The sequence below is a fragment of the Panonychus citri genome, unplaced genomic scaffold (genome assembly GCF_014898815.1).
Source record: "Panonychus citri isolate SS breed McGregor unplaced genomic scaffold, ASM1489881v1 Contig00011, whole genome shotgun sequence".
Taxonomy (NCBI): Eukaryota; Metazoa; Arthropoda; class Arachnida; order Trombidiformes; family Tetranychidae; genus Panonychus; species Panonychus citri.
This window is the reverse complement of record NW_026515416.1, coordinates 1,583,152-1,610,875: the sequence shown is the minus strand read 5'-3', so window position 1 is coordinate 1,610,875 and position 27,724 is coordinate 1,583,152. Positions and strand designations below refer to the sequence as shown.

General features: G+C 30.5%; 1 protein-coding gene across 2 annotated transcripts; it reads right to left on the bottom strand.

Moving 5' to 3' along the window:
- Positions 1 to 586: 586 nt before the first annotated feature.
- On the bottom strand, positions 587 to 27,724 carry LOC128391037 (uncharacterized). Of its 2 annotated transcripts, none has more exons than XM_053350874.1 (4): positions 27,188 to 27,724; positions 24,802 to 24,926; positions 6,904 to 7,076; positions 587 to 3,487 (listed from the first exon to the last, which is right to left on the bottom strand). In XM_053350874.1, exons 1-4 carry the CDS (start codon positions 27,207 to 27,209, stop codon positions 2,608 to 2,610), a joined length of 1,200 nt encoding a protein of 399 aa, XP_053206849.1. In that variant the 5' UTR covers positions 27,210 to 27,724; the 3' UTR covers positions 587 to 2,607. The 2 variants fall into 2 exon arrangements, with proteins under 2 accessions (XP_053206849.1, XP_053206841.1); XM_053350866.1 differs by lacking the exon at positions 27,188 to 27,724 and adding an exon at positions 25,122 to 25,593.

Sequence of the window (27,724 nt, the reverse complement as noted above, 5' to 3'; positions counted from 1 at the left end):
TTTTTTTGATTATCGATTGATTCTGATTCTGATTGTTGTTGATGTTGTTGTTATCATCATAATAACGCTAACCTTTAATATCGGTTGTAGTTTTTTACTCTGGAAATTATTACAACGATAATCTGAAAGTGGACCTTACATATTAGCATTTCCTTTGGTCATTTTTGGAGGGCGCGTGTCCAGCTAGCATCCATAATGATTATTATAATAACAATGATAAAATACTTACCCAGTTGTCTCCCTTGTTACAATACCTACTACACTAGTGATGTCCAGTTCAATTGACCCATAATAATAGGGTCAGTTGAATAAGATATTATAACGTTGATAATGATAATAGAGTGAAAAGAAATTGGAGAAACTAATAATTTTTTGATTTCTTTAAAAGGGAGTGACAATTGGACCATAATAATGATAACAATTTATTATTAAATTTAATTCAATTCGATGACAATTGCTGCTGTTGTCAACAATCAACAAATCTGATTAAAACAGTTACATTTAATCATCGACAACTTTTTTCTTCATTTTAAATTTTCAATAATCAACAAAATTGCAAATTACAACTTCAATTACTTTATCATTGAATTTCATCACCACCTAAATAATCAAATCAATCAAAATTAATCTCAATCCCTCGTTGATTAACATTAATTGATCATCTGAATGGTCAATAGTTTTTTTTTTCAGAACTTTGGTCAAACGAATGAAAAATGTTCCCATGATGATATTTCATATCGATATTAATACTCGGCATTAGGCCTTAGAAATCAATTAACCCGATGAAAGTGAAACTTTTTCCTTCTTCCTCTTCACTTGATTCAGATAACTTATTATCGGAATGAATTTCATGTTATCATTATTATTATCATGATTTCTGTGAGTTCTTGAAATGAACATAACATAAACATGGCGAAAGTTAAATGTTTTGGAAAACATTCAACTAATAGAACAATTTTCTCCCTGGAAAAATAAGAGAAAAAGTGAATTATCAAAAAAAAATTCTTTTTTCAATTAACTGATTCAACCTAATTACCGATAAATTGATTAATTGAAAGAGAGAAAAACATCTAAAATCAATCTAATGGTTTTCTTTGATAACAATCAGAGAGAAGATTAAATTTGATTCGCTAATTGTAAAGTTTACAGTTCCAATTGAACATTTTCATTTTGATATTATTGATTTTCAACGATTAAATTTATTCTCCAATCAATTTATCACCTTCATGGGAACATGGTGAGTGGATGAATGAGTGGATTGGTGGAGGGGAAAGTTGAGTTTCGGAGTCACTGGAAATGAAATTGATGATATAAATAAAATAGAAAACTAAATTGAACAGTAAAGTTAAATCAATATCCCCATGAGATTGATAAACAAGAAGCTTCTAAAGATGAGGATGATAAGGATGATAAGGATGATCGTCTCACTGATCCTCTTTCTTTTTCTCTTTCTTTTGTCATCCTCCTATTTATCCTCATCCTCCTCCTCCTCCTAGTTTTTTAACAATTTGATTCAGTTCAATTGGATCAACTTTTTTTTCATATAAAAAAAATACCCTATAAGAAATTAAATTGTTTCCTTAATTGTTGTTGTTTTGTTCACATTTTATTTTGTTTAATAATTTAAATTTACATTTACAATTGGATTAGTTAATTGTTTTTGCAATACACAATTTATCAGATTAATTGTTCACCTTGATTATTGTTTATGGATACAATTAAATTACAGTTACAATAATTGGGTTTTGTTTGGTTTTTGTTTTATTGTCAATGGGTTTTTATTGATTCAGTTGTTAATTGTTGTTAATTAGTAAAGTTGATTACAATTTACTTTCATTGATTAATCTACAATTCAATTTAATGATATGATTTTGCAACTACATGATTAGTTAAATTGTTATTTTTACAAAGTTTATTTAGTTTTAATTGTTATTGATTTGATGATTTAAATATTATTTATAAAAAAAATCAAAATAATTACTAATTGTTGATCAAATGATAATTAGTTAGTTAATTGTTTGGGTTTGTTGTTTTGATTGAAACTCAATGGCGACTCAATTGAATATTATTAATTTATTAATAATTTGAAACAATTGAATTTACAAAATAAAAAGTAATTGAAATCTAAATAATTAGTTAATCAAGTCTAATAATCATCTAAATTAAATCTAATTGTGATGATTGAAATTAATTGTTTTCTTTAGGAACTTTAATTTACCTTTAATTCAATTGACAATTAGTTAGATTATTAATAGTAATCAACTAATTGTTGTATTGAAATGCTTTGGATAAGTAATGAGTTTATATTAATAGTATGATAAATGTTTGGAAAGTAATTAGTTAATTGTTAGGATCAATACAGTAAATATATTGATGGAAACTAAATTTAAATTCAATTATTAATTAACTATTATAATTAATGGAAGAATTGATTTGCTTATATTGTTAATTGCTATCATTAAAATTGTTATTGAATCTCAATTTGATTAAGTTGATTGAGATAATCAGATTGTTTGATGATTAAGAATGATGAAATTGTTACAAATTAGATTCTGATTTGATGATGATGATAATTATTTACAGGGACAAACAATTAATTAACTTGATTCATGTAGTAGCTGAATCGTTAATTGTTGTGGTAATAATTTCATCTGAAGGTGTTGATTCAATTGATTTAGAGCAATCAACTTCATCTTTACATTTAATTGTTGACAATTTGATTTCTCCACTATGTTGAATATTAATCTCATTAATTAATTCAACAACAGGGATTTTGGTTGTAATTGTGGTCGAGGTGTTGATCGTTAAATTGTTGTTATTATTTATATCACAATTACTGTTCCTACTCATGGTATTACAATTATTATCTTCATCATCATGAACAATTCCAGAATCACTACGAGCCTGTTTACCTTCATGATGATCATCAGCTGATGATGATGACGATGAAATTGATGAGGATGTTGATTGAGTTTCCATGACAACCAATGAAACATCATCTTCACTTGTCTCACCATTAACATTGCAAGAATCAACTAATTTAGAGTTGATTGAGTTAATCTCATTAGCACAACAATTATTAACCACTTCATCTTCATCCTCATCTTCAGGTGATTTATTATTGGTAATTATACAAACAGATGATGATGAAGATACTGATTCATTAGATTCTGATTCAGATGATGACGATAAAGTTATCGTTGTTGTTGTTGTTGTGGTCACTGTTGGTGTTGTTGTTGGTGTTGTTGATACTTCACTTGTAGATATTGATTGATATTCATTATCATTGTGATCATCAGAAGTTGATGTAATACAATTTGATTGCGTTGATTGTTGACGTTTATTTTTCTTATTTTTTTTAACATCTTTAGCTGGACAATCAGCAATTAAATGGTCAGCGGCTTTACAATGGTGACACTTTTTCGGCTGTGGGTCCATATTGCACTTTGAAGCAATGTGATTTGCAAATTCACCACAATTATAACATCTATTAGGATGACAAAAAGAAAGTTAAACAATTAAGATAAATTAGAAAACTGTTGATCATTTAAAATTTTACTATCATCATCATATTGTAATAATAATAATGATATTCCAATGATGATGATGATGATAATGATAAGGATGAAAGATAAAGATGATGTCCAATGTAACAAAAGATCGTGCAACTGATACATTTGTATGTTTATACACAGAGAGAGATTAAAACTAAGTCGGATTATAATTGAATGATAATACTGATGCTTAAAAAACATGACAGTAAAACTAAACAGTAAACTTAAGGCCCCTGAGGGTCAAAACTGACCAGAAGACTGACCTTATCTTAGGAGTGCAAAAAAAAAGTACGCGATTCATTGATTATATCAAATTGTTTGTGTTTCTTTATTTTCATTCAGGTTTTTTTTGTCCAAATTTTGTGCGTTTTCAGATCAATCTGCTTTTACGCTTATCACTATTATCGTACACGAGGGGGTGGTCAATGGTCAACTTTTGCTTTTGTGGGGGAGATGTTGTTGTTTGCGTAGAGATGGAAAAAAGAGAATGGACCTAAAGGGCAGCTGGACATTGGTCATCGCCATCATAACGAATAAATGACCATAGAGAGAGAGAGAGAGAGAGAGTAAACCTTTTTTTCTTCATCATTACAATAGATTACAATTTTTTCTGCTTACAACTTAAGAAGATAGAATATCTAATCTACATAATATTATGTTGCCTCTTGGCTCGTGCCAATGTGTCGGTTTATCATCTCTCTCTCTCTCTCTCCTCATTGTGATCTTCTACTCCCTCATCCTCCCTCAACAAGATAAACAAGCAAGAAGATAACCCTGTCTCCCTTTATCTCTTTTGTTGTAAATCTTTTCTCTTTTTCTATCAATTGATGAAAGAAAAAAAAACCTGGTTCATTATTTGTACTTTCACTTTCAATTTCAAAGTCCAGTTTCTATGTTGTCTCCACCCTCAGGTCTCTCTCTCTCTCTCTCCTCTGGTCAATGAATCTGGTCATAAGTGCGGGGGAGTTACCAGTATTTCTCCGTATTCATTGTTATTCACTCTCACAATGGATTATACAATTTAAAGAAAAGAAAATAAAAAAAAAGTTCTAATAGAAACTATTGAATATCCTTCCTCTTTCCTCCTCCTACAATCTAATGACCGTTGTTGTTATTGTTGTTTGTTTCTGATAGTTACCGTTTGACCTGATTTCACAATTGGACACATTTGCCACGAGTCAAAGTCATAAATTGACCTTTAACATTATTCGAGAGACACGCGAATCGATTCTAATCTGACCAACGTCTTTTTCTGACCTTAGGACTTTTCGGACAACCATAGTCTCTGCCTTGAAGATCTTCAATTGTATTATGTAACATAAGAAATTACAATTAAAATGAAACAGTAAATTGTCACCAAAAGGCAACAATTAACTTTTCCCAAATTTCCCTTCAACACATCAAAATTTTTATACTTCAGGTAAATTGTTTATATTGATAATACACAACAATCATAATAACACTGATGGTGACATTATTTTTCATCTCTATCACCATAACAATCAATCGCAATCATCATCACCATCATACTTGGAGTTGTCATGATTTCAAGTTTATTGTTATTGTCAATTAAACACCCAATGGTCAACTCAACAAGTTAAAGTCCTTTTCAATATTTTCATCTTCAAATTATCACAATCAACAATCAGCAAAAATAATTTTCAAGTGAAGTATTTGAGTTGCGTGAAATTAAATATGAAAAAAAAGAGGAGATGAAAAAAATATCTTATCATCATAGCTTATTATTGATTGTTGTCTATTACATCATTATAGTTATTGTAAAGTAACAAGGGAGAGAGAGAGAGAGAGATGGGGAAGTGGTCATTTTCTTTGACAACAACTGACCAATAGGTAGAGGAAATATCAAAATCGTAACAAAGTTCAGGAGAAATGGGAAAAACTAAGGTAACCACCAATGGACATTTCAATTGACACAATGGACTCACAGTTATGAAGAAGAGAGGAAGAAAAAAAATCAACAACAACATGGGTCAGTTGATGAAGATAATCAAACTGGACAGTGGACAAGGGGCTTGTCTCCCTTTCGTCTGTCAATCTTCAATCGTCTATGAGTGAAAGGAAAACCCCAAAAGTTGTATGTGTGTGTGTTTCCATATTGATACGTTATTATGATTACAAACTGACCCTAAGCACGAAAACGCTCACAGAGTAAAACATAAACACACACACGAGAAATTATTTGTAATCTTATGAGAATCGTGACCTACTTTACCTTAAAGACTAAACCGATAGCCAGAGGTCAGAAAGAGAAAGAGAGAGAGAAAGTTTTCTCTTTCCCCTATGACCCTCATCGCTCGTGCCAAGGTGTTAGTCGCGTGAACATGATAAACCTACAATCGCAACAACAACAAAAGGTAAAAGCTCAAAGGTTATATACCTAAAGGTATTATATCATTGATATTGTGCTGATGTGTTTATGGTTCATTAGAATCGCGATTAATTTATGATTAGCGAGAAATTTTTAATCATCATTATCAGAATCTCTTGATCCATATTAAAAGAGATGATCATTTCTCTCATCCTCACAATTAAATCAACAATTTGCATCCAATTTAATATCTTACTTTGGTTCACGAATCATCATCTAATTTAATTATAAATTGTTGATGAAATTGATTTCCAATCAATCCAATTGTCTAAATAATACCTTGGAGTGATAATAATACACATCTGCACCTTGACCCGGATAAGAAGATAACCTTTAACCTCTTGCTTATCGACTAATAGTCTTGGATCATTTTCCCCATTAAACAATAGGTTTAAATTGTTACCAACAGACAAACAAAACATCATCAAGCCAACAATTAACAATCATTATGATCAAACACAATTATCGGGACTTTTTTTGCTCCTCTCGCGCGTTCAATTCAATTTACTTTGCTTTTATTACCTTTGGTCATTAGGAAACTATTGTTTATAAACCTTCAATACAAAATCACACGGATCATCACGGACCTATCGCAGTCCAACAACGTGCCAACAATTTAGTACCAATGGTCAAATAATAAAGTTAATAACAGGAAACGTTATATTTATGTTTACAGATCAATGGTCAAGTAATAAATGATAGCAAATTATTGTTAATTGGTCACAACTTTTGTTCACAATTTCCATCCAGGTAAAAGTGTATTAATCACCTTTACCTGGAGTAAACAAAAACGATTATTACTTTTGACCGATGGTCAATATTGAATTTTCATTGGAAGATCATCATTTTTATCATCTTTATCATCGTTAAATTAATACATGAGATCATCGGTATCTTATTATTGATATGATTTCATGTTTAATGTCAGGTAAAAAATTCTGATTAGATTTTGATACTTACCGAACTTTTTTAAACTTTTTCTTGGACATTGGTCTTCTGTGTGATCCTTTACACTCCAACCCTTCACATCCCGTTACCAAAGTGGCCTCAAGTCCTTTATCGGAGATCTTACATTCAAATTCAACTTCCTCTTCATCGCCCAAACTACGAAAACCATTCATTTGAATTACAGACTAAAGAAAATGTAAAAAAGTAAATCACAATTAGTTAATTGTTGCAATATGTATTTTCATCTCTTATAAATACAATTAGTGTTCATGTAACATGTTCATGGTGATTTAATCGGATAATCTTGAATAAAGTTAAAGGTTAAACCTAAAGGTAATTGTATTATGATTGATTAAACCTTCAATTCATCATCATCATCATCACACTCCCATGTAACTGATCAACTAGTTACTTTTTGTCTTCCTCATCTTCATCTTCATCTTCATTTCCTTACCATGAAAATACATCATCATCATGATCATCATGATAATTCAATTGCTTTGGGAGTAATAATTTAGATTACCAATGGAAAAACTTTACTTCATCATTTGTTATCCACAGAAATGAACATTAATTGTAACCGTTTGATTAAAATTATCACGGCGACAATTTTATAATCAATACGATTGTTTATTCAATTTGTAAACAATCAATTAATCACTATCAAGGTCCATCTAATTACTCTTCACCTTAATCCTTCAACAATTTACACTTGATTAGATTTGATAGTTTATCCCATAACATTAGTTATTAAATGTAACTAATAACATTATCATGACAATTAATAATCAACAAACTTGAAATAAATCAAATTGACAACAAATTACTATCAGCACATTGGTAATAATTTACCTGGATGATAATGTTAAATGATTATGATCAAGCCTTCAGGTTACCTTAAGATTAATGTTAATCCTGTCAGAGTGAAAAATTAATTTTCATGTTTCATAATCAATTTTAATCCCTTATAATCAATGAATTGAAGCTTCTATTAGTAAATTTGATTAAATACTTGCAATCGATTAAATATCTTGTGTAATATTTGATAACTTTAGGGTCAGTTTAACTTTACTCTTACTCGATTTCCTCTTCCTTTTTCTTGTCAACTTTGACCTCTCTCTCTCTCCTGAATCGTTAAAGTGGTCGTGGTCACTATTATGATAGGTAAATTTCGTGACCTCTGGATGGATTGACCTCAATAAGGAAATAAAGGAAAGTAGAGTTCACCTTTTAGAGGTTTAATTATATTTTCTAGTAGAAAAATAAAAATGAAATCGATTTACAAGTGACCTTTCACTTTCGTGGCCACTGGAAGGTCTTCCTTTATCACCTCCTCTTTTTTTCAAATATCAGATCATCATTTTCATTCATCTTAATAATCATAATATTACCACTAATTTACTGACTCGTGGTCAGTGTTGGTCACGCAAGAGGATTTCTCATTGATAAACAAAGAGCAGAAGAGAGAAAGAAAGAAAGAGAGAGAGAGAGAGCTGACCAGTCATTTAACAAGATTAAAAACTGATGGAGAAATGAAAGAGATGATAAACTGACCCATTGCAAATTTTTCTTTGTTTCAGATTTACCTTGATAATTGATTATAAATTCTGGAAACAATATACACCTTGAAGATGAACGAGGCATGCGAAACATTCATATCTCTATAATAAATGATCACAACGATGACCATCGTCATAATGGTCAAGAAGACAAGAATTAGGAGAAATGTGTCACTCGCAATTGAATTTATGTTTAATCTCAAGTCATCTGAAGGTTTGATAATTTGAAAAGATGAGAAGGTATAAATCATGAGAATTCTTGAAAAAAAAACTAAGGCGATAATTGAAGCGAAAGAAATCGCCTTGAGAGAAGAAGATAAAAAAAGGAGAGAGAGAGAGAGAGAGAGAGAGAGAAAGAAAGAGTAAGATGACAAAGAGAAAGATAGAGAAAATGATGATGAGAAATAAACTAAGAAATCTATGGAGCAGAAATAAGATGATGCCGAGGAAGAAAAGAACTGGAAAAAATAACGAACAACAAAAAAATGAAGAAAAAAATAGAAACTGATTTAAGGATGAAAATTACAACTCATCTTCTCCATCCTCATCCCTGAAACAAATTCTAGGCAATTACACACTGGACAGTAAAACATTGAGACATTTTTGATAACGATAATAGTTTTTCCCTCTCAATTCTGAGCATTTGGAGGCCCGATGATCATGGAAACTTTCATGAGTTTTCACTTGATGAGATACAGAAAAAAAAGAGATGATAACAATAAAAGGATGCTAAGAATGCTGAAAATATGAAATGAAAAAAAAATTCATTCTCTACCAAAAATAGTGATAGAGAGACGATGATGATGATGACCAATCATAATCGAAGGGTGGTAATGATGATGATGAAGAAGATGATTCTCTCTCGGTAATGGCAATGATAGGGAGGGAAGATGATGATAATTATGAAAAATGTTAAATTCAGTGGGAGGCAAAGAGGATGATAGGGATCACGCAAAGGGAGACCTGATGATGATATTTGAAGAGTGAAAATTTTGCAAAAACATTTTCAACTTGGAGGTAAAATTATTTCTATAGGAAAAGTGGGTGGTGGATGAGGAAGATAAAAAAAAAGTTCTATTCTTTGAGAGAGAAAACAAAAAACAGAGAGAGAGAGAGAGAGAGAGAGAAATATATAAACGTAATGGGAAAGTAAGTCAGTTATTGGATAACAACAAATATATCACAATTTGAACTAATGGCAGTCGAGGGTGGGGTGGGTTGGGGTGGGTGGTGAAAAATAAAGTTGCCTTTTCCAATGTAAAAGCAATAGATTTTCACTTTTAATGGTCACTTTAGGATTTTTTTTCTTCATCTCTCTTTCTGGACACTCTGATTAAAGGAAAACAAGGAAAACAGTCCGATAGTCAATTTAAGTCTTTCTCATCATCATCATTATTATTATTATCATCATTATCATCATGGTTCTCATCCTCATCATCCCTTTGTAAACCATTTACTGAATTATCATTTCTCAACCCACTTTAGATGATTTTGCTTTTTAGATGGTCAACTCAAATCCCCATTTTAAATGGTCATCTCATTTGTCCACTTGGCTAATATCATCATCATCATCATCGTAATAATAAAGAGTCCAAATAAATTATATTGATCATCTCATGGAATTGATATTTTCCAATTTTTTTTTCTTCAGAAAAAAATATAATAATTCCCTCGGTGGTTTCATGCTCCCTCCCTCCATCTTATGATTATCGTCATCATCATCATCATTATCATTATCATTTATATTGTCAGCATTTGGTTATCACTTTAATTTTTGGAATGAAAAGTTTCACATCTTCTCATTACAATAATTATCCAAATCGATGATAACCTTTGAAATTAACATGATAACTTATTATTTTCCCCTGTAAACCTTTTCATCACTTCCGGAAACTAATAAACTTTATCATGTTACTTCCTGTATCACCATTTCAACTCCATGTAAATGTATATACATGATATTTCCTGGTAATCATATTGATTATTATTCCAATTCAATTGGATACAATTAACCTTATATCTAATGATGATGATAATGATGATAATGATGTTAATGATCCCATTGATTAAGATTAATTTAGTATTCTTATTTCATATTATTTAATCAAAATGAATTAATGATTGATTAGTGATGTTAATTCATTGAGAGAGGATAATGATAATGATAACTATTCAACTAAATTAATGATCGTATTCAATATGATAATCAAATTGAATTTTCAATTTTCATCATGATCTGATAGCTGATTAACATGATGATTATCAACAATAAGTTAATCATCTCCAATAAGGTTAATATAATGACAATCGAATGAAAAAAAAAATGTAATTGTTACAACATATCAATGAATTTACATATAACAATATTACATAAATGGTTCACTTAATTTATTAATAGTCCATGTGAGTTAATAATATGATCACTAATCAATTAATTAATTTTTAATATCAACAACAATCAATAATAGTAATTATTATCATCAAAAGTCAATATAATGATTCAGATAACTAATATTAACTTATGGTCATTCTTGATGTTAGATTGAAATTGGAAATCAGCTGATTGAATGGAAATTTCAATTCCATTGAATATTTAATCAGTAATGATGAGGATTTTTTTTATCTCTCTCATCATCATCATCATCGTTATCATCTTATTGTTGATACAAGGATTTAACTTGTTTAAATAAGATGAGAACGTGATGAGCAAGAAGAATACATTTAATATAATAAATCGGTTTAAATCATCTTCTCATGTATCACTTTAGCACTTTAGCTCATCATCATCATCGTCTTCATCTTCATCTTCATCTTCATCTTCCTCTTCCTCTTTCGTATCATCTCATTTTCAGATTATTCTGTTGATGGATTTTTCATCTTTACAGTATCAACATACACAAACATTTGAAAATTAAGATGATGTGATGATGATGAGGGTTTCGGATGATGAAAAAGTGACAAAGGTAACTCTTGTCATCCTCATCTTCATCCTCATCTCTGTAAAAACATCTTGTCGTGTGTGTAAAAAAAATCAACAAGAAAATGTAAACAAATTGTTTAGCTATTGATTGTATCCATTGATATTGATACAGTTGATAACAATTTTCACTGAATAAATTGACAATTAAAAACAATCTGCCTTTCAATCAACTGTATCATGATGAAAAAAAAAACAAAATTAACTTAAATTGGTTATAATTGTATGATTACAATCACAGTTAATTGTAGACACAAGATGATTGTTGTTACCTTGATGTAAATTGTTTACATTAACAGTTGATTGTTTTACCGATGGTTTTAATTTCAAATTGTTGTTGTTGCTGTTTTTTTTTTACTATGGTTAATGATTAAGCTGATTTATTATCATTACATTATTATTGATAAAAGTGATGCGGGTGATGTTGAGCAATTAAATGATCAATATCACAAAATTGTTAACTCATTTAATTGAAAATTTAGCTAATCAATAAGTTGAATCAATTGTCAACCATTTGGTATGATGAATGATTTCAAATTTCAAGATTGATTCATTATTATTGTTGAGCCTCTCGATTGATTTTATCAACACTTTTCAAGTTGACATCAAGTTTATCATTAACATGATAATCATTAGTTGGTCATCTCTTGGTCATCATCATCATCATTGAAATGATTTGTTAGTAAAGTTATAAGTTGCAAATGACTTTTAAGATACATCATTTATAAGGTGTAAGTGTCAAGGCGGAAAAAAATGAATCTCTTAATGGATTCATATTCAGTTTGGAGTTTGAAAAATGACTTTTTATCAAATAAAGTGGGTGGGGATGTTTATCATCAACATGATCATCATGATGGTCTCTGACATCTCTCACTCTCTCACCATCATCATTAGTAACATTTAGTTTGAATTCGACTATTGATTAATTTGAATTGAAAAAGGAAAAGTAAACTTTTTCGATATTCAGAAAAGTTCATCTGATAAAGTTTCAATCGGAGGTCAACGTAACTTGATTAGGAACGCAAATGATGATGAAGATGATGAGGGGTGGAAATTGTGTTTGACAACGATTTAGATGATGGAAGATAAAGAAGAGGGAGAGCAGTGGACAAACAAGATGAGAAGGAGAGAGAGAGAGAAACAAATGTGGGAGTAAAAAGAAACCAAGGAAACAGATTCGAGGTCAGTCTCTAGTTTGGTTCAATAGAATTTCTGACAGACGGTCAATGATGTTGATGATGAGGAAGATGAAGATGAAGATGATGAAAAGTCTTTTGAATGTATTATTTGTATTATTTGTTTGTATGTGTGTGGGAGAGATAATATGAAAGAAAAGAAAATGAGGTCAAAATGAGAAGTAATAAAAACTTTAGAGAAGCAAATCCTGTTCGATTTGGAAAAAAAAAGTTCTAATACTGGACCTAAATCGAAAACGGTTCTTATCTTTTACTTTATCTTAGAAAAAACACATCTAAATCAAAATTAATTCCCAACAATTTACATAGAATATTATTCAGAATTAATTTGTCTAAATTACTGTTAACATGAATGAAAATTGATCCAGTAAAAGGATTAATCTGATTGTTCAGATCAACGAAGAAAATTGAAATGATAATGATGAGAGAGAGAGAGAAAACCGTATCATCTTTATCATCCGCATCTTTTTATTTCTCTTTCACTTTATTGGATAAAAAAAGTTACATCACTGGGAGGAGAATGATGATAAAAGAAGGAGGAGCTTCGAAACTTTTTTTAAACATAAAGCTACAGAAAAGAACGAAAAATAATTCGAGAAATTTTTTCTTCTCTCTCTCTCTCTTTCTCTTTCTCTGAAACAGAACTTTCAGAACTTTCAGAACTTTTCCCCCTCGAAACTCCGCCTCTTCTTCACCTTCTTACACTTTTTCCCCTTTTTGCTTGTCCATTTAGTCAACTTATTCCAACTATAAATTATATTTTTCACTAACTGATGATAATGATGACGATGAAAAGAGATGATGATAAGAAATGATGATGAAGATGAAGGAAAAAATTGGAGCTAAAAAAGTTTTATGGAAGAAAAGAAAAAGAAAATTCTGACTCGAGAAGATAAAAAAAGAAGAAGAACAAAGAGAAATCATCAAGGAAGATAATGTAGAGATCATCATGATGATAGTTCGAGGAAGATGAAGATGAAAAGAAGGCAAAAAGTTGTTGAAGCTTAAAAAATAAGTTGCTTAAGTTGTTCATCTTTCTACTCCCACTGACTCCCTTTTTCAAGCATTTTCCTCATCCCCATTATCATCATTTTCATCTTCATCTTTTTTCATCTTCCTTTCACTTCTTAAGGAAAGAAATAAAAAAAACAGAAAATTCAATTTCCTAACATTCTTAGTCTTCTCTCCCTCCCTTGCACTCTCCATCCTCATCACTTTTTGCTCTTCATCTCCCTCCGCATCCTTTTTTTTATCAGGACAACAAGAAGATGAAAAAAAGGGGATGAGTAAGTGGGTGGAAGATGAAAGAGGAAAATCAAAGAGAGGAAGATGAAGAAGAGTGAAAAAACCAAGAATTTTTTGGTAAAATAAAACCTATAATGATGATGATGATGATGATGAGGGAGGATGAAGATGATGTAACTGTAAAAAGTGAAGAAAGAGTCAAATCTCTTTCTTTAAAAAAAAGAAAGTAAAAGAAGACAAGAGACTTGAAAGATGATGATACAAAGAGAAAGAGAATGTTAAATGGGAGGGAACATTTGAAAAATGGCTCCTCCCTTTTCATCTCTCTCTCTCTCTCTCTCTCTGAAAAGTTCAGTGTCCATCTTAAGTTTGGAAAAAGTTCAACTAATGTTCAGTATTATTAATGAAAAGACTTTTTTTCATGATGGAGAAAAATTGTAGAGCAAAAAATTTGAGGATAAACGAGAGAGAGAGAGAGAGAGATGAATGGAGTTGATATCAGAATTTGATGGAAAAGAAAACTTTTCAATAAGATTCAAGGTGATGAGTAAAATGAATGAGCATCAAGATGAAGATAACAATTGATAACTATGAGAGAATCGTTTGTCTCTGAATTACAAGTTGTGAGAAACATGGGATCAATTAATTGCAAATTGTAGTCACTGATTCAGGTTAAGATTTATTAGTCAACATTTCATCTTCTTCATCATCTTTCAGGATGAAACATTTTCCCCTGAAACATTTCATGTCATTTCTTCATCATCTTCACCAACAATTTTATCAGTTATTGGGATTTTCTCATGTGTTTTTATTATTATTTTTCTGTTTCATCTTCGAGATGAATGATTCAAACTAAGATTCTCTCAAAGAGATTCCAAATTTTCTGTTTCCCGGTGAAAATTATTCATTCATTAGATGAGAATTCATCAATTTGACCAACTTGAAAATCATCTGTTCAGTATTCAGATGAATTGGCGGGAAATTCTGTAATCAAATAATATATATTCTTGTATTTCTAATATCATATAACTGAGGTTGCGTTGGAACATTTAATTACCTTTATGGTCAATGGTTTTGCTGATAGATTATAATTTTAACCATGACAGGTAAAGGTACCTTTTTAAAACCGGAAATTGAGATTATAAGAGGAAGTTAAGAGGAGAAGATGAAGAAGAAAAAGAGAAAATTTTTGGGTAAAAATAACCCAAAAAGTAATTGATTTTTATTTCTTTCTCTCTTCTTCCTGGTGAGTGATAGAGTGATGATGATTTGGTGAGCATATCGAATGATCTTTGCGTCGTAAGAAGAGTTTTTTTTTTCGTCTCTTTCTTTTTCAGTGCATCGAAGGTGGTAGAAAGTCAAGGTAATAACAACCGGAAATAGAAAAGGGATGGAGGTGATGATGAAAGGGAGAAAAAGAAAGAGACATATACCAGGTCATCATTTTCATTCTAAGGATGATATTGGATGGAAACATAAATTCAACAACAAATACATAATATGCCCTCAGGGTATGTTTATCTAGACTGTCACTGGTAAAGTAAAAATGGAGGATAAGGAAGTGGGAGACTGTGGGAGTTGAAAAATGACAAAGTAACCAGTGGTCTTAGTGTTTCCGTTGATTTTTTCTTCAAAAAAAGTAAACTTGTAATGTATTATGTTTGTCCGGTTGTTGTTGTTGTTGTTGTTGGTGTTGGTGGTCATGTGTTGATACTCAGTTTATTTATTTTGCTTTTGATGCTATGGTGGGGGTGAAGATGATACGTATCATGTACATGATGATAATGTTTAGAACTTGAAATGATCTGAGTAAAATAGTAAAAGAGAAGCACTTTTAGATTATTTTTACCCGAAGGCATTTGAAGAAAAGTTTTTTCTACAGACAATGAATCCTCATGGTGAAAGATGAGATGATGATGATTCTTCATCTCAGAACTTTTTGATCTCTCTCTCTCTCTCTCATCACTTTTTTTGCTGATGTTTTATTCACTTTACCTTTTAAATGGACATCATTTATTTCTGATTTTATCTTCATCTTAGATGTGAGTCTTTACATTATTATTTGTCAGTTTCTTGAAAAGATTTTGTTTCATCTTTTCGTCGTCATCATCATCAACGTTTTCATCTTCACACGATAAGTTTCACTTTCATCATGATCATCATGCTTGTCTTGAAACTATTCTGACATCAGATAATGGGCTGTGCCGATGACTGTTTTTTTTTCCTATTCCATTTGAAATATAAAGTATAAAGTTCTGATTGTCTTACAATAAGTTCAATCGATAATTTATCATGAAGCCTTTAAGACTTAGCTGATGAAGACCAAGGTGATGGTTATAATGATGAAGATGATGATTATTAGGGATGAGGTTGAAAGACAGAAAATATGAGTTAACGAGTTGTCAACATGATGATGAAAAAGAAAAAACTTGAAATTTCATGATAACTTTTAATGTCAATCATCATTTTCGCAAGTGAACCAATTAACGTAATGATAACAATTAATAAATCAGAATCGAGGGTAAGTAAGTCAATAGCAATTAACAGAATCACAGCCAAGAAGAAAGGAAATCAAGAGAAAAAGAGAAAAAAAAAGTTCTAAATATCGAATTGAATGAAATTATTCAAATGAGATCGATTGTCGAAAATAAAACCCATTAGAACTTTTAGAACGGAAGATGAAGATTCTCGCCAGAGGAGATGATGATGTTGAAGATAAAGGATGAAGATGGAAAGATGATGAAAAAAAGGTGATAAGTTTGTTTTTTTGATAGAAAAGTCAATTTAGTTTGGATTAAAAAGAAAAAAAAACTTTCTCTTTATATATTGTTGCATTTTCTTTCCTTCATCTTCCATGATTACTTCAAGCCTTCCAGGTTCTCATCATGATGATAATCATCGTCTCTCTCTCTCTCTTACTCTCTCATTCTCTCTTTTCTCATCATTTTTCTTCATGAATTTCATGATGATAAAAAAGTAATGCGATTCCATCAAACGGATTATATTGCAAACACAATTTACTTTCACTTTCGATATAAAAAAGAACATTTTTTCAGTATTCTTGAACAATCGATGATATAATAATCATGATAATAACAATGATGATTATAATTCTTTTGCTATTTTTTTCTCTTTCTCACCTATTGTTGATCATCCATTTTCATCACCAATTTCAATCTCTATCTTGATGATCAATTATTTAGGTTGATGATGAAATTAAATTTTCATCATTACTTAAATTAACAAGTTTCAAGTTGATCAGAATTATTTCTGAGATAATTTTTGGGAAGATGAAGACAGAGGATAAAACAAGATGAGAAGAAGATAAAGAGTGAGAGAGAGAGAGAGTGATGGAGATGGAGATGGAGCAAAATCTTAATCTCATTTATTTTTTCTTCTCCATGAAATTTGGAATACAGGATGAAAATAAGGAAATACAGATAAAGTGTGAGAGTAACTGAGTGGGTGTGCAATGAAATTTTCACCTGAATCCATGATAAAAATGAACTCTCAGTGTGAAGCTTAGACAAGAGGACGAACAAAAAAGTTTAAGAGCTTAAGTTAAATTGATCAACATTTAAAAGGTGATGAAGATTAAGATGATAAGAGAGAGAGAGAGAGAGAGAGAGAGAGAGAGAGAGAGAGAGAGAGAGACCTTATTATCCAAAATCGTATCTTGATCAATACTTTTTTCACAATTTTCTGTTCACAGATTAATCCGAAACTTTCAATTGATATTAACATCTAAATCTATGTCCACACCCTTAAACAACCTCCATCCACTCCCACTACTTCCTCTTATCCATCATTATCATCATCAAGATAATTAGTTACATGTAATATAGATATAAATTCATTGAGCTACGATAACAATGTTTCAAATGATCAACAATTAATTGTCAAGACAATGAATTCAATGATGATGATTGTTGATTGATTATAAATCATTTTACTCATATCTCAATGTCCAGTTAGGTAATTTGAATCTGTTCATGCAATTTTCATATTTTCAGGGGTTGATCATCATCTCTCTTGCTCTCTCTCTCTCTTTTATCATCCTTAACTGGTCATAATCATCATCATGATTAATATAATGGAGAGAGAAAACTTTTCATAAAGTCTCATCACGAAGAGTTGAAAAGTTTCATTATTCTGAATAAACTGATTCAACACGCATCTTAACTCAATTGAAACGATATCAGAACAAAAAGTCAACATAATTTTAATATTTCTCATCATTATCATCACTCCAAATCCTCTTAATCCTTATCCTTTAACGTGATTAAAATTTCTAAACCATTTCGATTAACCAACAAAAAAAACAAAGTTTCTAATGATTGAGTTTCATTATCATTGAAACTAATTATATAACTGAGAATCAGACTGAATCATGTCAACCATGAAACATTATCCAATATAAAGTGAAGATAAAAATATAAAGTTAACCTCAAATTGCTTTTTAAAAGACATTATCATGAGATCATGATCATTATCAGATTCATTGGAATCATTGGAATCATTGTCCAGTTAATTTTTCCTTTTCTTTTTTCAATGGTCAGTTTAGGAGAGAGAGAGAGAGAGAGAGAGAGAGAAATTTTAATCGAAAGTTCAATAACTTTTTTTATCGATTGATAATTTAATTGACTAATTTGATTGAAATTGTAACGATTTAATTGTTCAATGGTTAAGTTTTATTGATTTATAATTTTGTATATCAATTTGGTTGTTGTTGTTGTTTTTGTTGCTTGGGTTGATGTTGATTGATTTGACTCTTTGGTGTAATTGAATTGAACCAGCCAATGAAAATTAATTTTTAGTTCAGCGATGGGAATGAGGATGATGATGAAATTGGATGAGGATGTAATTAGGTGTGTGTTCAGTGGGAGGGAAGATGGAGGACAAGAGATGATAAGGAAGATGAAGAGGAAATAATATATTTGATGTTAAAAGAAATGAAATAAAAAAACATTGTTCATCTATGTGGAAAATACATTTTATCTCCTATGAGTTTTGTATCCTTAAGAAAATAAATTGAACTGGAAACAAGTATGGAAGATGATAAAAGATGATGAGGAAGAAAGGGAAGATAAATGAGAACGAAGATGAAAAAGCATGATGATGTTACAAGAACAAAAATGGAAACTGAAAAACTGAAAAAACTGCAATCTGAATCCTCTTCATGGTGATGGTCATCGGTAGAATTGATATTGTCCTTCTCATCCTTATATTTCTCTATCTTTTCATCCTTTTGATTTCTCTCTCTCTCTCTGACCTTTTGTTAGAAGAGGGAGAGAAATTCCAAACATGAAAAGAAAGAGATGATAACTGTTCAAAGTGAGAGAAGCAAAGATGATAAAGTGAAGATAAAATGTAGAAAGAGAAGGAAGATAAGAATGATGAGAAAAGTTCTGAAAATAAGGTTGAAAGATGAGGATGATAAGAGAAAAGAAGAAAATGAAAAAAAAACTCCAAGATAGAAAAAAAAGAAATGAGAAAATCGATTTTTCAAAAAGTGAATCAAGAGTGGGAGGAGAAAAAGAGATGAAAAAAGATGAAGGAAGAGAAAAGAATAAAAAAGAAGGAGAATGAGAAAGAGAAGATAAAATGTTGAGAGTGAAAAAAAATGTTATAAGATGAGATCGAAAATGACTCCAAGGAGGATAAAATATATTGAAGATCAGAAGCCAACAACAAGCGAGAAACAGGGAGAGGGAGGGAAAAGGAGGAGGAGGGTAAAGATGATGAGGAGGCGAGTGGGTGAGGTAGATGATGATGATGATAGGATAAAGGAATTGATATGAAATGGAAAAAAGTTCAGAATGAAAAATTACAAAAAGTCTATTGGGTTCGATTCTTATGAACCAGTTTTGTTTTTGCGCGAAAAGAAAAACCGAAAATCTAATAATGTATTAAGGTTATTTATCTTTTTTTTTTGAATCGAAAAGAAAAAAAGTAAAGGTCAGTTTTGTGAGAATGATGATGATGACCATTAAAGATGATACGGCAAAGTCTCTTTCTCGTTTCCATCCTCCTCCTCCTCCTTCATCATCATCAATTTCGTTTTCTCTCTTTCAAAAACTTTTCGATACTTTTACTCCCTGAGACTTTTACTATCTCTCTCTCTCTCTCTCTCTCTCTCTCTCTCTCTCTCTCTCTCTCTCTCTTTGAGTCTCCTGTTGTTTTATACTGAAAAAAAAACTTGACCAGACACTTTCATCACTTTATCATTTACTATTGACCATTGGTGAGCTTGAGATGACCAGGCGATTCCTGAAAATAATAACTATCAAACTGTATGTGATATTGGAGGATGAGGAAGAGGAGGAGGATGAGGAGGAGGTGTAGGTGGAGGAAGATGCAATGAAAAAAAGTGAAAGGAATCAAAGATATAAAAAAATTTTGTATTGTCCTTTTACACCAGAAACTGGTCACTTTTATGATCTGGTCATCATCATCATTTTGATGAATTAAAGTGCTGAGTGAAGCTAAAAACAAAGTGATATCCAAACTGCTGCAACTGATGATGATGAGGATAAAGATTATGTATTAGGAGCATCTTTCCTGTTTCTCAAGATACTTTGTTTGTTCAAAGTTAATTTATGGATGAAAACTAAAGGTGATAAACTTGCAAGAGAGGGATGAGGACGCGAGAGAGAGAGAGAGAGAGAGCAAAAAATGGTTCATGGTGAGAGAGTAGGAGGAGGAAAATGTATCATAAAAAGAAAGGTTATCACGCAAGTTTCAAATTCTTGGAGGTAAAAAAAGTTCCATGGTGCAAATATTGAATTTCAACTTATTTTTCATATATAATATGTTGAAAACTCTGTTACATGATATCAATGATTAGCTGAGATGATTAATATTATCGTATGAATTTTCAATTTAATTTAATTTACTTGTTAAGTTGAGAGACATTTACTTATAACTCTTGTTGATTAGTTTTGCTGCACTTTAGATTCTGGTCAGTATTTTATGTTCATTTATTTAGCCATTGGTCAGTTAGGGTCAGTTTTTAAAACTTTATCGATCTTCTTTTCTATTACTTCATTTTCTTCATGTCAAGTTTCAATTGAGTTTGCGAAATTGTTTCAAACTCCTCCTATCACTTCACTTCCTCCTCCTTATTTCATCCTCATCATTGTCCATTTCCACTTCCACCTTGAGCCTTTATTTTTATTTTTAAATTATCATCTTAAATCAACAACAACAACAAATGGCTCATTTAATTTAATTGCTTCTCACAATTCCAATCATCATCATCATCATTTACAATCCTAATTTAATCTTGACCATCATTAAATGATATCCATCCATTGGATTATCAATATTATTTTTATGAATTAAGGAAACGGAATTGATGAGGAAATATCTTTAAATGATTTCCGGTTTTGTGTTTATTGTCTTGAAAATATCGAAACAGAAAAAAAAATATAATATCAACCACAAGTGAAGAGGAAATGGAAAGATGAAGATGAAGATGATTAAGATAAGGGATGGAGATGAGAGGAGAAAATTGAAACTGACCTTTGTCCAGTTCCATTGAAAGTAACTTCAAGTTATCACGTAATCGAAACAAAAAATGAGCAAAAATCAACTTTTCCAAAATGTTTTAATGGTCATTCCAACTCAGGTATTGGTCGTGATCGATTTCATTGGTTTAATGGTCATTCTGATGACCATGAAAAACAAAAAGATGATTAAACTTTTATGAAGAATTTTTTTTTCATTTCGATTGCTATTTGAATCTCATGTTTAGTTTTTGTTATCAACATAATCGTTGATTGTTATTATCAAATAAGATGAAAATTATTACAGGTAATCACGTTATTCAAGAATCATCATCATGAACAAAGTTTTGGGATGAAAACACCTTTGATCATCCATGATGAAGATGATAAGTAAAAAAAAAGTTATTCATCTTGAGATTGTTAGATTGTAAATCCATTACTAATGTGAAACTTTTTTTCATGATGAATTTCAATCTGATTCAGATTCAATATCATGCTTATTTAATCATCACCACAATTCACTCAGTTCTCTTATCTTCTGTAGTGATAAATGATGTTGGTTAAAGATTTGGAATCAAATGTGAATGAGAAGTGATGTTTTTTTTTTGGAGAATCTTTTTGGTTTAAGAAAGAGAAGATGAGAGAGCGAGAGAGATGAATGAAATGAACACGCATCATGAATGAAGAGAAAAAGTCTTGACTCATTTTCGTCTATTTTTGACCAAGGATAAAAATACCTTTATCATCATCCGTTTGTGATGAGGAGGATGAATAAGCTGATGAAAAATAGAAAGCAAGATGATGATAATACTTTATCATCATTGAAATTGTTGATTCAAGACTCTCTCAGTCATCTTCCTTCCTCTTCATCACCTACCCCACCCTTGCCTTCATCATCTCTCACCCCATAAAATTTAATGCAATTGAGTTTCCATAATGATAACCTTTTTTCAATCCCCTTAAAGGAAAATTTCCCCTCCATTCACAAATGTCCAGTCACGTCTTCCTCCCACTCACCGGTCTCTCTCTCTCTCTCTCTCATTATCATCTTCAGCTTCAGCTTACCAATAATGTATCACAAATTTTACACACATTGAAAAACAAACTTTGATGTGACAATAATAAAATAATAATGATAAAGAAAGAGAAGAAAAAATTTTATATCCAAAGAAAAAGTCATCAATTTTCATCTTCATCTGGATCTTTATCATCCTCATCCTCATCCTCCATCTTCATCTTCATCTCCATCTTCATCCACCCTCACTTTCATCCTCCTCCTTTTAACATTTTTACAGAAGCTTCAACTCTCTTCAATAATTCACAATGTTACCAGTTTTTAATACATAAGATTATAAAACCAAGCAGCCTCCCTGTACAATCAGCCCTCACCCTAATCATCCTTATCATCCAAAAAAACTCCCCCACATTTGAATCTCCCAATTACTTTCCCACTCTAAGTAACCCAAACAACAACAATGATAAAATAATAATAATATCACCCTAATGATTACGATGATAAAACTGTAAAACATAACAGCTCCCACAAGTCTCTCTCCCTTTTATCTTCACTCATCATCATTTTTATAACTGTAAATTTTATAGGTTTAACTATAAACAATCAATTTTGATTTGCTTTTGAAAACAAGTTTTAGAGTTTTTTTTCAATGAAACTTTTCATTATTCATTCATATAGACAAATGATTCAGTTGAAAGGATATTACAACATGAAATAGTGGGTAGTAACTTGGGGAATCTCATCATGATGAAAAGGAGTTTCTCTCTCTCTCTCTCTCTCTCTCTCTCTCATTCTCATTTTAAATCATTTAATTCTGAATCAATGATGATCAAAGATAATGATTGTATTCAGGAAATAAATATAAGAGCAGAAAAAATGAAAAAAAAAATTCGATAGAAAAACAAAGTTAACCTTATCCATTGAATAGTAATAATAGGTTACATGGTGATGATCATCTTCCTTTGAATTCACTCATTCATTGAAAACAGATGAAGATGATAATGATGAGAAAGTAACAATTGAATTGTATTCAAATTACATGTTTGCATCATAATCATCATAATGATGATAATGGTTTAAAAAACAATCGATGGACACACAATAGCCACACAGAGCAAAAGAGAGAGAGAGAGAGAGAGTTGGAAACAATTGATTAATTGTGTAATTATAATTGTAATCATTTCCAATTTTGGTTAACTTTTAGTTTTCTTTGAAAAAAACAAAATAATCAAATTGCAACAAAAAAAACTCCTAATTGCAATTAGACAATCATGATTAGCATATATCTTTGTGTAATAATCATAATGATACCATGATGATGCTGGTAATGATTAATTAATTGAATTAAATTGTTTTCATCTGGTTCATGAATGTTTAGAGTTGTTGTTTTGTTTTGTCTTCTTGTGCTGGACATATGAAAGTGGGAGGTAAGAGGAGGAGGAGGAGGAGGAATTAGATGTTGATCATATAATGACCTGTAAGGCTTGGTCATTAATCGATCAAGGCCAAGGTTATTAAGTATACTAATGGTCATCTTTCAATCAGAATCAACAGTGAATAAAAAAAGAAAGAAAGAAAAAAAAAAGAAAGACAGATCAAGCTGATGACCACTGGTCTTTGACCTACTTATAATTGTCATGAATGCAACAAGGTATTAGACTGATTCCTTCATCATCTTCATCATCTACTCTTACATTAAGTTGATACAAAGTACAAAATCTTAGTTTATCATGTAGATATTAATAACATTTATTGAAAATTATTCTTTAAAAATTTTGGTTCAAAGTTTTTCCAATTTTGAAAAATATCTTGATAATGATGAAAGTTTTATAGTCTAAAAGTATCACTATCATCATGTTTCAGGATGATGAGATGATGATACTGGATGATGTAATATGAAATTGGTTGGAAGATGCTGTAAATTGGATGAGCAATAGTTGAAAAAAATACTCACTTTTTTTACAGTTCATGGAGATGAGGATAAAGAGGATAAGGGATGAAAAAAAGATGCGGATCAAGATGATGATGATACATCAAATTAAATCTCTTGGGAGATTAAGTCTATTTCTAGTTGTTTTATTTTTCTACTTTTTCGAGTTTGTTTTTCAATAATAATAAACATGAAACTAAAATCATCTCCATCCTCATCATAATCATCATCATCATCATCATAATGGACTGGTCAATGTTTACTTTAAGGATTTTGAATTGATGTTGATTTAATCAAAATTTCAACTAGAAAAATAAGTTGATTCAATTGATGACCACTGGCTAAAATCAATACCATTTGATTTAATATCAACATCAATCAATTGAATATTTAGCAAATCGACTGATTAGTTGATTGTAGTTTCCTTTAGTTGGAATCATGTTACATGAGCTGTTAATTGTTGATTGAATGGTCACTTACCTGATGGACAAATACATCAGGTCCTCCATCGTTTGGTGTTATGAATCCCCAGCCTTTGGCCACGTTGAACCATTTACAACGACCTCTACGACGACCGGTCAAGGCGGTCACCTGATCAGGTTCACCTTGAGTGATGACAATCAAAAGCAAATTTAATTAGCACGATAAGTTGACTTTCAATCCCAAATGATGAATAACATGAAATCAATTGATAACTTTACTTGAACAATTAATACAAAACTAACAATATAGTTAAACTTTTGTTGAGACAATTTAATCAAATTAAACAATTAATTGCTTATTGTTGACTGATTACTTACTAATTACTCCTCTAATTATGATAATTGAATGGCCAATTAGATCTTGAAGTTTATCAAAATTAACAAGTTTGCACTTTAATATATTAACCGTTTTAACAACTTTCTCCCCGTTCATCTTGCCAACCATGGACATGATTAGTTAATTGCTCAAGTTATTTAGATTCCCGGCCAAGGAAACGAAACAATTTACACAATTAACTTTAAACTGGTTGATTTATCTTTTCACTTCTCTTAAAGTCACAATTAAACTGAAATGAAAACGATCAAAATCAAAGTTGAACGAAACGTTAATCTATTGTCTTTAACACTCACATTAAGAATACGATACTTTCAATGATGACAATTTGTTTTCTCTGATGATGAAAACTGACCAGTAGAAACTCTGGACAATAATCTAACTCTATGTTAAAGTGATATTTCAATTCTTCTTCTCTTTTCTATCTACTTTTTTTTTCTTCAAACTTTTTCTATTTTTTACTCTCTCTCTCTCTCTCTCTCTCTCTCAGTTATCTTCCTCTCCCACTTCCTATCTTCCGCTTTCTCTCTCAACCTCCCCTCCCTCAGATGCGTAAACTATTTCGCTTTTGAATGAAAACCACGCCTAAATCAAAAATCCCCCTAAAGATATTTTTTTCCTCGAAATAATTTCTCGAGCATGACTTATACACCTCTATTGTTTATTGATTAACTTTTAATCAACAATAATTTTCAATCATTCTAATTAACTTTTTTCTTCACAATTCCAATCAATTTTGACCGATAATTATTGCCGACTCATTTTCCCCTTGACCATCATCATCAAATTACTCTTTCATTGTTTCAACAGCTTAATCTGAGAATGAGCTTATTAGTATATTATAGTTGGTTCGGATTAGTTTAGTTATTTACAATCAAATTAAATTGATTGTTAAAAATTTGACATTTTCGATAATTGGATAAAGTGTCGCCATCTATTGATATGGAACAATTTTATCAGAAAAGTTATCTTTTGATTTCGATATTTAAACTTTATTATCGAGGTCATTTCGAGCATTTAAAGTTATAACTTATCGGTTTTTGGATAAAATTAAGTTTGATTGGTTATAAGGACAAGGATTGAGTTTCGATGATAATTTCTCAGGTAGATATCAACTTTTCCTCTCAAAATTGGATATAAATTTAAGCGATTTTTTTGTATTAATAAATAGTAAATTAATTAACTTGTTGGTTCAATTTTGATTAGTTGATATTTTAAGTCTAATCAATGTAATTAGTGGATTAACAGCTGATTTAGATAAATAAAAATCTAACATCGTAATGAATGATATTCGTGTTGCCATCTACCAGATGAGCTTTGAATCTTGACCAATGGTCACTCTGCTATTAGAATTGTTTACACCAGAAAATAATAGTGAAATTTATAATTGATGGAAGTGGCTAATTACTGGTGGTTAATTAGTTACTTTTGATCATCTAAAATTTTTCTTTTCTAATTGTTAATTAATGAAAATAAAACTTTGTCTTCGAATGTTGAATTTTTTAATTCATCATTTCTGATAACTGATTCTCACTCAATAGATGGCGACTCTTCAATCAATCAGATGAAATTGTCAATTAATTTAATGAATACAAATGAAGTAAAATTTAAATACCTCAAAAAAAATATGAAATCATTAAATTGATTACCGTTAGAAGTGTAAAAATCAAGTTAATTAGCAAACAATTGTCATGTAAATGATATTAAAATGCTAAAAGGTTAACAAACTTGAAGGTGAAAAAATGATCTTAAAGATAATCATTAGTTTAACGATTTTACCATGAAAACAAATCAATTAATTAATTAATAGCTGTAAAAGTAAATCACTAGCAAATTGATGATTGAATTGGAACATAATTAAAAGTAAATAATCACCAAGAACAATATCAAAAACCAATCAATAAATAAGCTAATAAGAAGTAACCAATTTCCATATTTTCATGAAATATGAATCAATGAAAACCAAACAAACTGATTAAAACCAACAGAATCAAATCAGTTAATCAAATCAATCAAATTAAAAAGCAATAGCAAGTAAGTTGTAACTTACCTTGAGCAATTACAATGACCATAATTAAAAACAATTAAAATTGAATGAGCACAATTAAAACACAAAAACCAACACAAAGATGAAACTTGAATTAATCCAAAGGTGAAAAGCAAAAACAATCAGTACAATGAGGACACAACAATTAACCAGAAAAAAAATGATGATAAGATAATAAGATGATGAAAAACCAGAATGATAAAGGTGATAAAAGTATAAGACTAAGTGAAGATGATGATGATGATAATGATGACGACAAAGTAACTGAGATGATAAAAAGTAATAGCAAGTATTAAGATGATGATTGGAAGCACAATTAAAAAAAAAAGACAATTACAATTGATGAATGAAAATTTCTCCCTACGATTATATTATATTTTCATCCAATTTTCAGTTGTGATTATTATTTCATTTGATATGAACCAATATCATTTAAATTTACATCAATTGACTCCACCTTATTTGACGTGTTTATCAAATCACGTGATGCGTTTCCAGCATTATTATATATTATGACGACTCCACCCCTTCCTATATATT

Coding starts and splice junctions, on each gene's coding strand:
- LOC128391037 (XM_053350866.1), bottom strand. CDS start 25,254: ATGTCCATGGTTGGCAAGATGAACGGGGAGAAAGTTGTTAAAACGGTT. Junction 7,077..24,801: donor CTGATGTATTTGTCCATCAG/GTAAGTGACCAT, acceptor CATTTTCTTTAG/TCTGTAATTCAAATGAATGG. Junction 3,488..6,903: donor AAAAAGTTTAAAAAAGTTCG/GTAAGTATCAAA, acceptor TCATCCTAATAG/ATGTTATAATTGTGGTGAAT.